Source organism: Sardina pilchardus, chromosome 14, assembly GCF_963854185.1.
Source record: "Sardina pilchardus chromosome 14, fSarPil1.1, whole genome shotgun sequence".
Classification (NCBI taxonomy): Eukaryota; Metazoa; Chordata; class Actinopteri; order Clupeiformes; family Clupeidae; genus Sardina; species Sardina pilchardus.
The window spans coordinates 22,224,595-22,238,820 of NC_085007.1; the positions used below are offsets into that span (position 1 = coordinate 22,224,595).

Genomic DNA, 14,226 nt, shown 5'->3' on the forward strand with positions numbered 1-14,226 from the left:
CGTCTGGTCTCCATCATAGATCAGTAGGCTATACAGTAGGCTGGATACAGTAGCTGTCGGTACAGCAGAATAGTTATTTGCTGTATCTATCGTGTGCGAACTGGATCTATGAAACATATCTTTTTTACAGACACGAATTATGGCAGTGCTTTGTCGTGCCAAAAAAGAGCCAATCAGCGAATTTGCCATGGTTTTGACAGTGTTTGTGAAGAGCCATTCAGCACATTGCATCGCCTGCTGACTAGCCAATCAGCACTGCTCACCGACTTGTTGTCGCCTGAACCGGTGCTGATGGCTAGAGAAGGAAAAGTTAGCCTTAACCAATGAAGATTGGTCATTTTGTCAACTAATGAAGATTGGTCATTTGGTCAACTAATGAAGATTGGTCATTTTGTCAACTAATGAAGATTGGTCATTTTAACCAATAAAGATTGGTCATTTTAACCGATGAAGATTGGTCAGTTTAACCAATGAAGATTGGTAATTTAAACCAATGAAGATTGGTCATTTTTTCAACTAATGAAGATTGGTCATTTTGTCAACTAATTAAGATTGGTCATTTTAACCAATGAAGATTGGCCATTTTGTCAACTAATGAAGATTGGTCATTTTGTCAACTAATGAAGATTGGTCATTTTAACCAATGAAGATTGGTCATTTTGTCAACTAATTAAGATTGGTCATTTTGTCAACTAATGAAGATGGGTCATTTTAACCAATGAAGATTGGTCATTTTGTCAACTAATGAAGATTGGTCATTTTAAACTATGAAGATTGGTAATTTTGTCAACTAATGAAGATTGGTCATTTTGTCAACTAATGAAGATTGGTCATTTTTAACCAATGAAGATTGGTCATTTTTACCAATGAAGATTGGTAATTTTGTCAATGAAGATTGGTCATTTTGTCAACTAATGAAGATAGGTCATTTTAACCAATGAAGATTGGTCATTTTGTCAACTAATGAAGATTGGTTTAACCAATGAAGATTGGTCATTTTAACCAATGAAGATTGGTCATTTTGTCAACTAATGAAGATTGATCATTTTGTCAACTAATGAAGATTGGTCATTTTGTCAACTAATGAAGATTGGTTTAACCAATGAAGATTGGTCATTTTAACCAATGAAGATTGGTCATTTTGTCAACTAATGAAGATTGATCATTTTGTCAACTAATGAAGATTGGTCATTTTAACCAATGAAGATTGGTCATTTTGTCAACTAATGAAGATTGGTAATTTTTGTCAACTAATGAAGATTGGTCATTTTAACCAATGAAGATTGGCCACTTTGTCAACTAATGAAGATTGGTCATTTTGTCAACTAATGAAGATTGGTCATTTGGTCAACTAATGAAGATTGATCATTTTGTCAACTAATGAAGATTGGTCATTTTAACTAATGAAGATTGGTCATTTAACCAATGAAGATTGGCCATTTTGTCAACTAATGAAGATTGGTCATTTTTGTCAACTAATGAAGATTGGTCATTTTAACCAATGAAGATTGGTCATTTTAACCAATGAAGATTGGCCACTTTGTCAACTAATGAAGATTGGTCCTTTTGTCAACTAATGAAGATTGGTCATTTTAACCAATGAAGATTGGTCATTTTGTCAACTAATGAAGATTGGTCATTTTAAAGTGTGTTGAAACATGATACCGAGTGTGCGCATTTGTCTCAGAGCTGATCTCGACCTGTCCCATGCATTTAGAAAGCTACCGGTAGTTAGCCGATGCTATCAGTTTGTTTTCAATGGGAGTGCCTCGGCATCGAGTTAGCCATGCAAATAAATCACTATTTTACACCATTTATGAGGCTCAAAGTAGCTCCACACTTTATTGGTAGACCTCTGAGGGCCCTGGCATTTAAAACGAGACATCAAGAACTTTGAAAAAGCACTGGTGGTTTACTTACATGGATGTTTATTCAGGCAGTCACTTCCAAAAGTTTTCCGTTCAAACTTTTGCAGCTATTATGGAGTTAAATCAGAGCCATTGATATTTTGATCTTGTGAAAAGATATTTACATGTGTAATAAAGTTTTGCAGCTGTATATAAAATAAGTATAAGGATACAAGGATGTTTATTTGTCACATGCATACAGTATGGTTACTATTGTAAAGAATGCAGTGAAGTGGGGGGCAATACATTTGTGATATGCAAAAGAATTGTTTGTACATGTTAATATAATTTGAAAATGCACATACGTGAATGTCCTCCCTTTTAGCTTTCCTGTTACAAGACTCAAATTACAAGTAGGAATTTTGGCCCTTTTTATAGCCTTTCTGAAGAGCCAATCAGAAAAAGCTTATTAGACTGGCCGACAAAAAAGTTTGTGATGTCACATTTGACAATTATTGAGTGAGGAATGTTGTTGATTGAATGTTAAACGGGAAACTATGGATTGGCAATTTAATCGCTGGTATTGCTTTCGCTTTTCGTTTTCGCTCGTTTTATGCTTGTATATTTTACAAAACTCCTCAATCAGTCAGTCTGCCTTTTCATGAGAATGATTGAGATTTCCTAGACCATGGGTGAGTGCCCGAGGGCTCCTGAAATTGCAAGCGTGGTTCTACCGCTACAGGCCACTGGGGCGGCCGAAAAAAACATTGTTTGACCGGTAATGACTCATTTAATCATATATAACAGTATGAAACGAATTGATGTACTGAAAGATGTTGCATAGTGTACCTTTAAGAATGAACAAAACTGAAAAGGAATGATCGAGAACATAATTAGATGTCTTTAGATGAAAGCAGAAATGCATTGAAATATTCCATCCAAAGATCACATCAAAGCTTTGAGTCCAGAAAGTACTCCTCTTCAAGCATTTTATTAAAGGCCTGATTTTAGTGCAAAAACAAGTAGCCTAATAGAAAACACAGCTTTAATAAGCAAGTTCAAACTTATTCTTAGGTAAGGAGTGGTTACAAATACAAATCGGTTATTCAAAAAGCGGAGACCCAGCAAATCTAAACGTATACTCTCAAAAGCTATGAAGCAATGATGGAGTAGCGTGACCTCCATCCATCCATCCATCCACTCATCACTGAGTTGGTGATCAATTACCAGATTCTTTCTTTACTTCACGTAGCAAAGAATCTCCATTAGAGCCACTGGTTGACTCTATATGTCTTTGCTTGATAGACTCAACAATTGGCTCCAATGGCATATACACTTCATCCAACTTCTTTTCCTGTCCTAGTACCTCACCTACCATTTGTAGGCTATATTCTGTACTGGCATGGGGAAAATGGTGCATAAGTGGCACATCATAGTTTACTGTATACGACCCTCTGTCCAGATTTTGTTTGTAATGGAAAAGAATGCAATGCTTTTTAAAGTGACAGGGTTTGAGATGGTGGACCTCTGTATTTCGGCCATTTCACTCAGTCATCAACACAGGTCAGCTGCCTTAATACGGGCATGTACCTAACTACAGTCTATAAGCAAGAAAAGAGGATTTGATTAATTTGTAATTAGAGCTGCCATTTGATCAATACAACATTTGACACAAATTCCCATATAAAATAGTTCTGGAATGTATCAGTGAGATCAAGTCTAGTCCAATCTGTTTCAAAAATGTCCTTTGAGATTCAAATATTCCCTTCAGGATTAAGAAGGTATCTATCTATCGATTCATCTATCAATTCATCCACTGCTGGGATCTAACAGTGATCGCTAGCTTTCTTTTGCTGTCGGAGGGCTTGGTAGGCTAACAGCCCCAGGGTGGCGACGAGCAACAGTGCGAAGAGGACGATTAAGGTGATCCAGGCTCCGGGGAGGAGGGCTCTCCTCAGTGACAAACTCTCCGCTGGCACCATGTTGCTCAGACTTAACATGTAGCCTAGCGCCCAGCCAACAGACGTATCTCCTGCCTGGAGGGGGAAAAAGTTTTTCTATTCAATGCATACAAACAAATAGACACATATGTATGGAGTGAAAACATCAGTGTGGTTGAAGTATAATTTGAAAGGAAAATGACTACAAGCATCATTGCACACACTCACATTTGTTTACAGTTGAAATGAGTCATTCACTCAAGTCATTCAGGGTACTAAAATGAGTCCAGATTTTAATATGGCTTACTAGAGATAGCATCGTGTTTCTTTTTTTTAAGTATCGTACAGTATGTCACCTGAAACACACATTGTACACACTGACCTTTTTTTGGAAGGCAATTTGAGGGAAGGAATCTTCATCAAAGCCATAGCCTTTCACCAGAAGCAGATTGATGAACGCAGAGGCAGGACAGTACCTTTGCAGGCGTGATTCTTGATCAGGGGCTATACTTAGCATCTTGGATAAGAGAAGTGAAGAAAATGAGATAGAGTAAAGAAAATTAAGATAACCCATGTTGCACACTCTTACTGCCATGTGTACAACGCTGTTGTCTTCATGTGCCCAACATCATGTCTTTTTGACTTTGAGCCCTGGCTAAGACTAATGCACTGAGGACAACACCTAGGGCAAATGCTGCATAACCAAAATGATCTTATTGTGATTGGTAGTGTTGCAGTACTTATTAAAGTCCTGAAAGCAGATGTAATAACAGCAATGTTGACTGATTTGGCAAGCTTACTCCCAGGCATGCTCACTTGCCTCCATACACACTGCACTACACACACACACACACACACACACACACACACACACACACACACACACTTCATTACCTCCTTGAAGCTCATATTACATAGAGCTCTGGTTGCTTCCTCCAGTTTAACTGGAGTGTTCACAGTTATCTTAGTGGTGCGTTCCAAGAAAGAGTGCACATAGAAGAACGCAGAGAACGCCTGAGAAGGGGTTTGGATCAGAAAGAAGGAGAGAAAGAAAGGGAGAGATGTTAATTATCCATACCAGTAGGCTATTGTTATTGAATTATTGAATACCAGTATTTTTCTGTACACAAAAATAGTCTTTGAAGACTTAAAAAAATCTCAAACTGATAACCCTACAAATGAATACAAGTTAAGTCTATTCGGAGATTGGACTGCCTGCTCCACTTTATCACAGCCTCAAACTTTATCAAACCTCACCAAGAAGCTGCCACTGATGTTGGGCTGGAATATCTGATTGAAGGAACACTTGCTATATGGACAGTCCTGGAAGTTGAAGATCGCAGACATGTTGCCCAGACAGTGATCATAATGGCCCGTGCCCCTCAGAGTCACTGTTGCTCCTGAGTCGTAGGGAGTAGGTTTGAGGGGGACTGTGCAGGGAGAGTCAAACACACTTCCCATTTTAATTTGATCCTCATAGCCCTGTGGATAGCAGGGGTGCGACACAGAACTGGCATAGCCCTGAGACTGTGATGGATAGGACACAGGGAAGAAAAGAGGAAGAACACCATTGTTTCAGTTAGAAAGCCACCAGAAAAGTACTTCCACCAGAACAATGATTGAACAAGCAAGGCTGTATTCGAGAAAATCATTTGTTTTGCAAAAAATATTAAATTAGTTAGGAAATTGTTTAGGTTAGGTTACTTTATTGTTCCCTCAAGGAAACTTGTCTTGCTGTCAGGTATGCATAAATAACACAAAAAATACACAAAAGACACAAGAAACAAAACATATACAAAGGACACAGAAGGCTCCATACCCGAAGCAAAAAAAGTCACAAACGGATACAAGTTAAGAATGACCTATCAAACCTATCAACCATTTATGTGCAATAGAGCAAAATTGTGCAAATTTTGCAAGCGAATTGCACTGGGGATAAAAGAGTTTTTGTCCTATTGGACTTATAAAAGGGGACTCTTACTTTTGATTTGCTTTGATATGTGCATTCATTATGTCATGCATGTATGAACAGTATTCATTTTCATTGTTGTAAGATGTTTGTTAGATAATATACTACATGGAATGTAGCTAGAATCTAGCCATGGAGTGTTAGTCATGTGTATTATGTGCATTGATGGTCAGGTGTACTGTAGGAGCAACACAGGTTTTCTGATTGATGATGAGTTGAGTAGACTGCGCTAACTGTGAAACTACTTTATGGGAAAAGCCACCAAAGGGAACACCTACTGTAAATGATGTTTGTTACGTATGCTGATACATTTTTTTATCAGCATTTTTACAGAAGATTAAAAAAAAAAAATTGGGGATTTTTTTGTTGTGTGGCATAAGGAACTGAGAGAGAGCGCCACTTACAAAGGCCTTGAAATATGAAGTGACCTCACCTTCAGAACTTGGGCCTTGAGCTGTAGCAGCATCTGGTCGAGTCCGTAGCACAAGAAGCTATGGGTGTACAGCCTGTAGTCTTTCCCGTACAGTCGCAGTTTCATCTGGTTCTCAGGGCTCTCCACATGATCCTGGGTCACAAATGTGATCTGGGTGGAGGCCCCTCCGAAATCTAGTGCCCCGACGGTCGGCTTTGCTGAATTCAACCACTGACCTACGAATCCATACTGCAAAACAGATTCAGTGTTTGGAGGATTGGAATTACAGTGAGGGCACCTCAAATTGATTTCAGTTCAAGTTAAATGTAGATGTAGAGAGTTGTGTTTGGATTCCACCAGTCACCAATCTAAAATGTCTCCAATGACTTGTTTGGCCAGTAGAGGCCCTCACACACTAAAAGGTCTGCTGTTAAGCGCCCTGGTTTCACATTGACTCACAGATGGGGGAAAAAATATGAAGCTAGAGTGTCCTCTCTATGGCAAAGTCTATCGTGAGATTACTGGATGACTAACACAGCATACTAAGCATGGTTCCTGAAGTAACTGAGTAACGGAGGTATACTATGTATACTATGAACTATGAACTATGTATACTACTAGTATACTATACTAACTGACATACTATACACTATGTATACTGCTATGAACTATGTATACTACTAGTATACTATGAACTATAGACGCCATTTGAACTGAAAGTAACTTCATCTCTGCAATGTATGTTGACATGTCTGCTCAATCTCTAGAGCTTGATATACCCTCGTGGCTTTCTCTAGCACCATACCTTGATGAAGTTCTCCAGGAGATAGTTCACAGTGACCCAGCCGTACGCACCCTCCTCCTGACCGCTAAGGATCGCGGCCCCCTTGAAGTCAAAGGGATAGCTCTTAATCTTCTGACCAACCTCCTCAAGAACACTTGCACAGTGATTATGGTTGGAGAGGCTGCAGAAGAAAGAGAGAATGAAACATGAATCGACTGATGAGGAAAATCACTGAGCTATGAGAGGTACACGTTTTCCCCCACCTTAGCCTGACCAAACATACCTTTGCTAAAGCAAACATACTGTAGTACAATGCAGTGCTGTTAAAAAAGTATTCGCCCCCTTCCCGGTTTGTACTTTTTCACAGCGCTGTAAGCCTAAAACAGATAAACTGCTGTGAGAGTAAAGGGAGGGAACATTCCAAAAAGGTGAGGTAGTGTTGCTAGATTTGCTGTGTATGGCAGAGAGGGGTGTGTGGCAATGTTAAGGGGAATCCATGAGATCCATTTTCATTGATGCAGGGGCCTGCTCCAGCTTGTTCTCTCAGGTTAGGGAAGCCCTGATCTCATCATTACATCTAGTTCTCGGAGACTCAAGATCAACTTGGATGTAGTACAATACAAGCAAGACAAACAGTAGCAAAAATGTTAGCAACTGGAGTGACACATATAGACACAGACACACAGACACACAGACACACACACACCACACACACACACACACACACACACACATACTTTAAGAGCCTCATCCCAGCTGTTGCACCCAGGTACACTGGTGTGAGCCGATGACGTGCTTTAGGGATTTCCTCTGTGGCTGTCTTGAGGCAGTCCTCCAGACTGCGTCCAGCAGCTCCCAGCTGGCCTGCATAGCTGGAGATTCCCCCTCCTGAGATAGTCCAACACACATGTAGTATATTTTAATTTAAAGCACTATATATTAACAGGCAGTCAATTAATTTACATTTTTAATCTAATGAATCATTGAATAATCAGCATTAGTGATATTAAAGTTCAACAAATCTTTTATTATTATTTTCACTGTTCAAATAATGGCCATAATAATCTATAATATGACCTAATATGCTGAGGGAATAAATTCAAAAGTGCTTTGTTTTTTCCAATTTTTTGGAAAGGCATTTTTGGCCACAGTTATAACCTAAGGGACACAATGAAAATAAATTAACAACACTCCCCTCAATGTCAACACTATTTCTTTGCATTGATGTGGTACTTTAGAGTTGACGAACTCCAGTGATACGCAAATCCCTCACTGCAGATATTGCAGAGAGGACTTTATTGTAATCAACACTTTATTTTTATCAACACCATCAGCCGTTTTTTAAAAGTAAATATTCCCATTAATGATCTAGGCAGCACATTCTCTTCTCTCTCCTTCATTTTACAGTCTAATGGTTACTGACTGGAACGGCGCTGGGTCAAAGGTCATACAGAATCGCTTTTTTTAAAAACAGGTAGCCAACACCTTGCAAATGCAAACGTGCCAATCTTATCATTGTGTGACAGTTACAACTTGAGGTCTGCACAGGAATTCTCATTGTTTGATGAAGTTTGTTCCTGATATCATGGCAGTGACTCCTGCAGATGAGAACCCACAGCAGGTTTCAGCAACGGTAACTCATGTGTTACCCACAGAGACACAGGAGATCCCTTGGGTTGGGTTACATGGTATTCATGTTTGTTGATATGAAGTAGACATAGAGACAGAGTTTGTTTTGACAACATCTGAAGTTGTGAAATCAACAGCAAGAAACAAAGATAATGAGAAAAAATAAGGAGAAATTCCAGGAAGCTCTGCCAGCTACAGACTGACACGAGCCTGTGCTGTGCCAATGAGATCTCGCAATACGGGTTCAGATTATTCCTTGCTAGTCCAGGCTAGTTAGTTGGACAATGCTGCCACTGCAGGTACTGTGTAGGTGCCAGCACAAGTAACAAAACATACAAGTCCTACGTTGTCCAAACTGAGTCACCGTGGCAGAGGGGGGAAAAGCCCTATCCTGGATCTGCCTTGTGTTTTGCTGCATAGTCTTAACTCGAACGTGTGTAGGGGACTACTGAAAAGGTTTGGGCCCACTGACCTTTGACGTGACACTCGCTGTGCTGGCTGACCACTCCTGTGTCATTCTGTTTATCTGCCGGCCACTTGTAGATGTACATGGATGTGTGGGAGGACCCCGCATCCAACACAATACCATACTAAAACAGGGTGAGAGAGAAAAGAGGTGGGAGAGAGAATGGCAAAGAGAGGGCAAAGAACATTTGCATAAACAGTGTTCCACCCCAGATATCTGTTTGTATCTGTATCTATTTGTTTAATACTGAAGTCAACCGAGCTGGTTATTTGAGCTGCTGAACACTAATGTCTTTGTTCTACTGTGTGTGCGTGTGTGTGTGTGTGTGTGTGTGTGTGTGTGTGTGTGAGAGAGATACAACTTGACAGACACGATCCCTCAACTCCTCAATCCAATCTCTCTTCCCAAATAATACACCCAGAGCAAAGAGCCATGACTCAGAAATTCTGTCAACAAAGCACACCAGAGTCTTTAGTCATCTGTGCTTCGATGAAAGAAGACATAAGAAACTACTAATTTGACTTGCTTTAATGTCCCAATACATCATACTTTCATAAAATCATGCAACATACTGTACCTTGTCTGGAAATCGTTATTTGCTGGATAAATAGTGTGCGTGCAACAGAGGAAAAGTGCATTAGTGTTGCTTTAAAACTTGTTTCTGGGAAGGGCAATCATAAGAGCTCAGTCACAATGTATTTGACCACTCCTGGACCATGAGCATCATAGACACACACACATATATATATATATATATATATATATATATATATATATATATATATATACCTATATATATCTATGATGAGCATGATCAATACATCATGCAGTCTTTGATTCCATTCATTGTCCATACTGTGTCATTTGGGCTAATGTTCCAGTTGGATTTGGGCTCGAACATTCAGCCAGTTCAGTGACATTCATTGACATGCAAAAGTGATATATGATAAATGATTTACAGTCTTCATTAACAGATGGAAAGAAAATATTATATTACATGAATTTATTTAGCTGACGCTTACAGCAACTTACAAAAAAAGCATCTGAAAATAAGAAGAGAAAAATCAAGGTAGCCTACAGTGGGAATATACTAGAGGCCGGACAATAAATCAGTGTGCCAATACTGTATATTGGATGATATTAACTATTTAATCTATGATTTGCTCTTGGGGGCCCCTACAGTTGAGAAGTGCAATAATAAGTAAACTTGCATAGCCTATGATATAGAGGAAATGCACCCACAACAGTCTGTAGAATGAGAGCTGAGAAGAAAATGGCTGCGCATTTTGTATCAAAACACTTAACAGGTGTGTCATTTATTGTTCAAGAATACCGACAAATATTTTTGATAAAACCAATACTTTTGGTGATGTGATATAGTGCAAAACAATGAATGTAGCCGCTAACTGGTGCTGACTTAATCATTAGTCTTGTTGTTATTGTTGATATTGAGCAACTTATTTTTCTTGAGAACTAATCATAAAGTTGCCACATGTATTACCTACGTATAAAGCAGTTCTGAAACCACATAAGCAAAAACTGGAGGGTGTCCTCATTTTGTCCAGTTTCTCCTCACTTTTAGACACAACTTCAGCTGTGGTCCCCCTATATCTGCTACTTTGTAATCCACATGTAACCTCTACTTCCCCTTTTTAAACACAAATTATGACTATCGACTGTTTTTTCCAATGTATTTCTGCACAGAATCAGCATCAAGCGGAAAAAATAGGTTATTCTATTCTCTAGCTGGGTCACGATTGTAGCAAAGTTTGAGCTGTCGCAACACAGGTAAAGTATCTCATATGCAAGTTAAGCGTGTTAAGCCAGCAGTTACAGTAGTGATTTGAATTTGATGAGGGCAACTATAGAGTGGAGCTCAGTGAGCAGTGGGGTAACATGCATCCTTTTGGGTCGATTGAAGCGCAGTACACTACACTCATACACACAACACTAACGGCTACTGTAAAAATGTGCAGAATGTCCTGCCTGAGAATGTGAAATGTATGGTAGAAGAGTCATTGTGACCATAAACCTACATCATGGAAGGTAAATTGTACATCTATGTAATATGTAATATGCGGACCGATGATTTCAAAGCAACATACTGTAGCTTTCAAGAATCTTCGCGAGCAGTAAAGCTAATAACCATACACGAGTTCAGTGTGGAAAATATTTGGAAAATCTGCTGATATTCCATAACTTTTGCCCCCAAAATGATAAAATCCCTTGACTTTCAATATCTGGAATAGACTTTCCAAAATGTCATGATATTCCAGAAATTCCAGGTAAGGACTAGGAGTGACTAGTTAATCCCCGGCTGCCACCCTTGTGCCCTTGAGCAATAGGTGTGTATGAGAATTTGTGACTTAATTTACAAACCAAAGGTTGTGAGACCCTTTTACATAAGAACAGCTCGTTCACATTAAGAGCAGTATAGCACAGCAAGAGTTTAAGATGCTTAATTGTTCAGGCCTACCACTGAATGTAGAGTATGTCACACTCTTTTTTTTCCTCTAACACAAACTTGCTTCGTTCTACAGAATGCTGGCTTGAGAACCTCATTCTCACCACTTCCTTTGCACAGCATCTCAGCCGCCCTCCTATGCTATATGGTTACTGTATAGCCTTTCTCTTGTCATATCTGAGTAGTTCAGTGAGGTGCGAAATGACAGTTGACATGATGCAGAGGGAATACAAAGGTGCACCGTGATTAGGAGATTAAATGCACATTGCATGCCATTAACAACCTGCAGAAACACACTGTGAGAGCAGAGGAAGGAGTGGTGCTGCAGCAAGTCACTGTTCGGTAGCATAATCACGGTGACTTGCTGCAGCATGCTTACTCAAGCCACTGAGCTTAGAAGTTAGGTTTTCACAAACAACAAGGCTATCTGCCAGTAGATCTACAGAATGGTGACCATGAACATCACCACAAACACCTGCATAGTCAGGGTGACAAAGACTTGCCTTAAGGTGCACAGTTCACACAGTGTTTAAGAGAGGCACCATAACAAAAGAGAAAGCAAAACTACACTCACACACACAATTTCATTTATGAGCTAAATAAACACTACAGGCACACAACTTCACTTACATAACTGCATGCCATTCAAATAGAGAAGGCAAAAACAAATCTATGAATGTCGAGCTTTCACAAGCCTCTGAGAGCCTATAAACCCCAGTCCAAAGGAGATTATTCCTGAGTTCCACTTTATAGCATTGGAGAGTGGATAATAGAATAGCTAGTCGGTCTCTCCTGCCTCTCAGTGCCTGCCTGTCTAGTGACAATAATAATCAACAAGCAGCCACATGTCAACACATAATTATGATCATGTGACATGACACCAGTCTTATTGAAGATGTAACCGTTGTGATTAGAAATAACAATGAAAAAAGATTTATTGCCTTATGAAATGTAGGAAATTAGTGGTCTGTGTTTGTCTACCCGCGTGATTAATTACAAAACATATAAACATTGCGTCCAATTGCAAGTAGCCGCAGAAGATTGCAAACGTCACGCATTGTCTACCCTTAATAGATCTGGCTGGCGAGTCTAGCCAAATTAACAGTCGCGGATATTACATTTACCAAATCATTAATTAAGATCAGGCTGGTGCAATTTATGTAATCCTTTGAACAAAACATTTAGTCTACACACAGGCGACAGAGGACGCCGAGGAGGTCTTGAGGAGGGAGGGGGTCTGAAGAGGACTACACCAGATGGGTTACATGATATATTTTTAGAGTGTCAGTGTCAAGTCCACGTTCAGGATATCAGAGCCAACATGTAGGCTACATTAACACATCGAAGTATCTTAAAGGCATGCATTGGGTTTGTAGGTTATAATTGCAATTGCATGAAGTGATAGTTGTAGGAGTTTCAAATGGGAGGCGTGTAGAAGTTAAATAACTTACCATGTCAGGTGGAGGCGCGTAAATTTCTTTGGTCGGAATGGTGAGCAAAAGAATGGATACAATCCCAAGCAGCAGAAGCCCCACCGGGAGTAATATTTTAGATCGCAAGTTCCCCATGCGTGTAGTCGGAGTCCCTTATTACATGAATGGAAGCAAGGCAGTCTCTTGAATGTGCGTGATTTTAACTTGTAAATAGCCTACACGAGGCAAATGGGTCGCAATACAGAGGGAGCGTCTCTGGCAATTGACTGCGCTACACATCTGCCGGCCACTACACTTAACTCTTTTCCGGAGTTGAGATGACGTTTTTTAACGGATGTTTGCTGATGTCGATCCATGCTGTGTTTTCTGTCCATGTCATTTGCGAACGCATTTAGGCAACAGGCAATGCGAAGCCAGTTCAGAGAATTGCGCTCCTGGACTACCGTTACGTTGTGGGAAAAATGCCTCGGTGAAAGGAGAGATCAGAGTGGGGCGTTTGACACGCACAAATGCACCAGCTAAACTTTTTTAAAATCAGTTTAATAATATAGTAAAGGACGTTATCTCAAGTGTCACATTCGTTAAATTGACCCGAAACACCTCGTAACACCTCGTAACAGAAAGGCCATGAGCCTTTTGCATACTATTAAGATGTGACGGTACTTAATTTGCACCTCACGTTCTAACTTCTTATTCAGGCCTCACTGAGTAAGGCAACAGTCTGAACGGACTTCATAGCCAATTGATAGATCTGTGCAGTATTTGAACTTGGTGGTGTCAGACTAAATTGTCCCTGTACCATGGGATTTAAATTAAAAAATAATAATAAAAAAAAAAGCCAAGTGATCTGCAGCTTCTCAAAGGGCTCCTCTTCCTGGTTGACATGTTGTTTATTTGTTCACTTGGGTCTGTGCTGTATAGGCTACTTTTAACTGTCACTGTTTTAACTTTTACTCATAAACAGGTGGCTGAAGATATTGCATATTTGCTTGAGCTGAAATGTGGGAGCTGAGTGTATAACAGTTGCCAAGCTACTCTTGGCCCAGCTCCTGCTCAGAGATGGAACAGCACAACAGAACACAAGCTAGGGAATGTTGACCAACTAGGCTACTTGAATTTCAGCTGTCATCGTCCAAGCTTCAGTTTAGGTTGCAAAATACATCCCATGTTTAATGCTTTTAACTATTTGGCATATTGGGCTACAGTATATGAGACCTTGAGAAAACCGCAGTTCTACTCAGTCACAAGAGAGTGCTTTTGCCTGTGTAACCATGGACAGATT

At 39.8% G+C, this 14,226-nt stretch overlaps 1 protein-coding gene across 1 annotated transcript; it reads right to left on the reverse strand.

Annotated features, from left to right (window-relative positions):
- Window positions 1–2,810: 2,810 nt before the first annotated feature.
- Window positions 2,811–13,305, reverse strand: entpd2b (ectonucleoside triphosphate diphosphohydrolase 2b). The gene is made up of 9 exons (XM_062554710.1): window positions 12,963–13,305; window positions 9,054–9,171; window positions 7,690–7,840; window positions 6,974–7,133; window positions 6,190–6,417; window positions 5,045–5,314; window positions 4,682–4,801; window positions 4,170–4,304; window positions 2,811–3,883 (listed from the first exon to the last, which is right to left on the reverse strand). Exons 1-9 carry the CDS (start codon window positions 13,077–13,079, stop codon window positions 3,674–3,676), a joined length of 1,509 nt encoding a protein of 502 aa, XP_062410694.1. The 5' UTR covers window positions 13,080–13,305; the 3' UTR covers window positions 2,811–3,673.
- Window positions 13,306–14,226: the final 921 nt, after the last annotated feature.

What these genes read in the sequence shown, in the direction of transcription:
- entpd2b (XM_062554710.1), bottom strand. Translation starts at nt 13,079, where the DNA reads ATGGGGAACTTGCGATCTAAAATATTACTCCCGGTGGGGCTTCTGCTG. An exon ending in ACGCGCCTCCACCTGACATG is followed by an intron (nt 9,172 to 12,962) that starts GTAAGTTATTTA and finishes ACCCTGTTTTAG; the next exon opens with TATGGTATTGTGTTGGATGC. An exon ending in GCTGGGATGAGGCTCTTAAA is followed by an intron (nt 7,134 to 7,689) that starts GTATGTGTGTGT and finishes TTTCTTCTGCAG; the next exon opens with CCTCTCCAACCATAATCACT.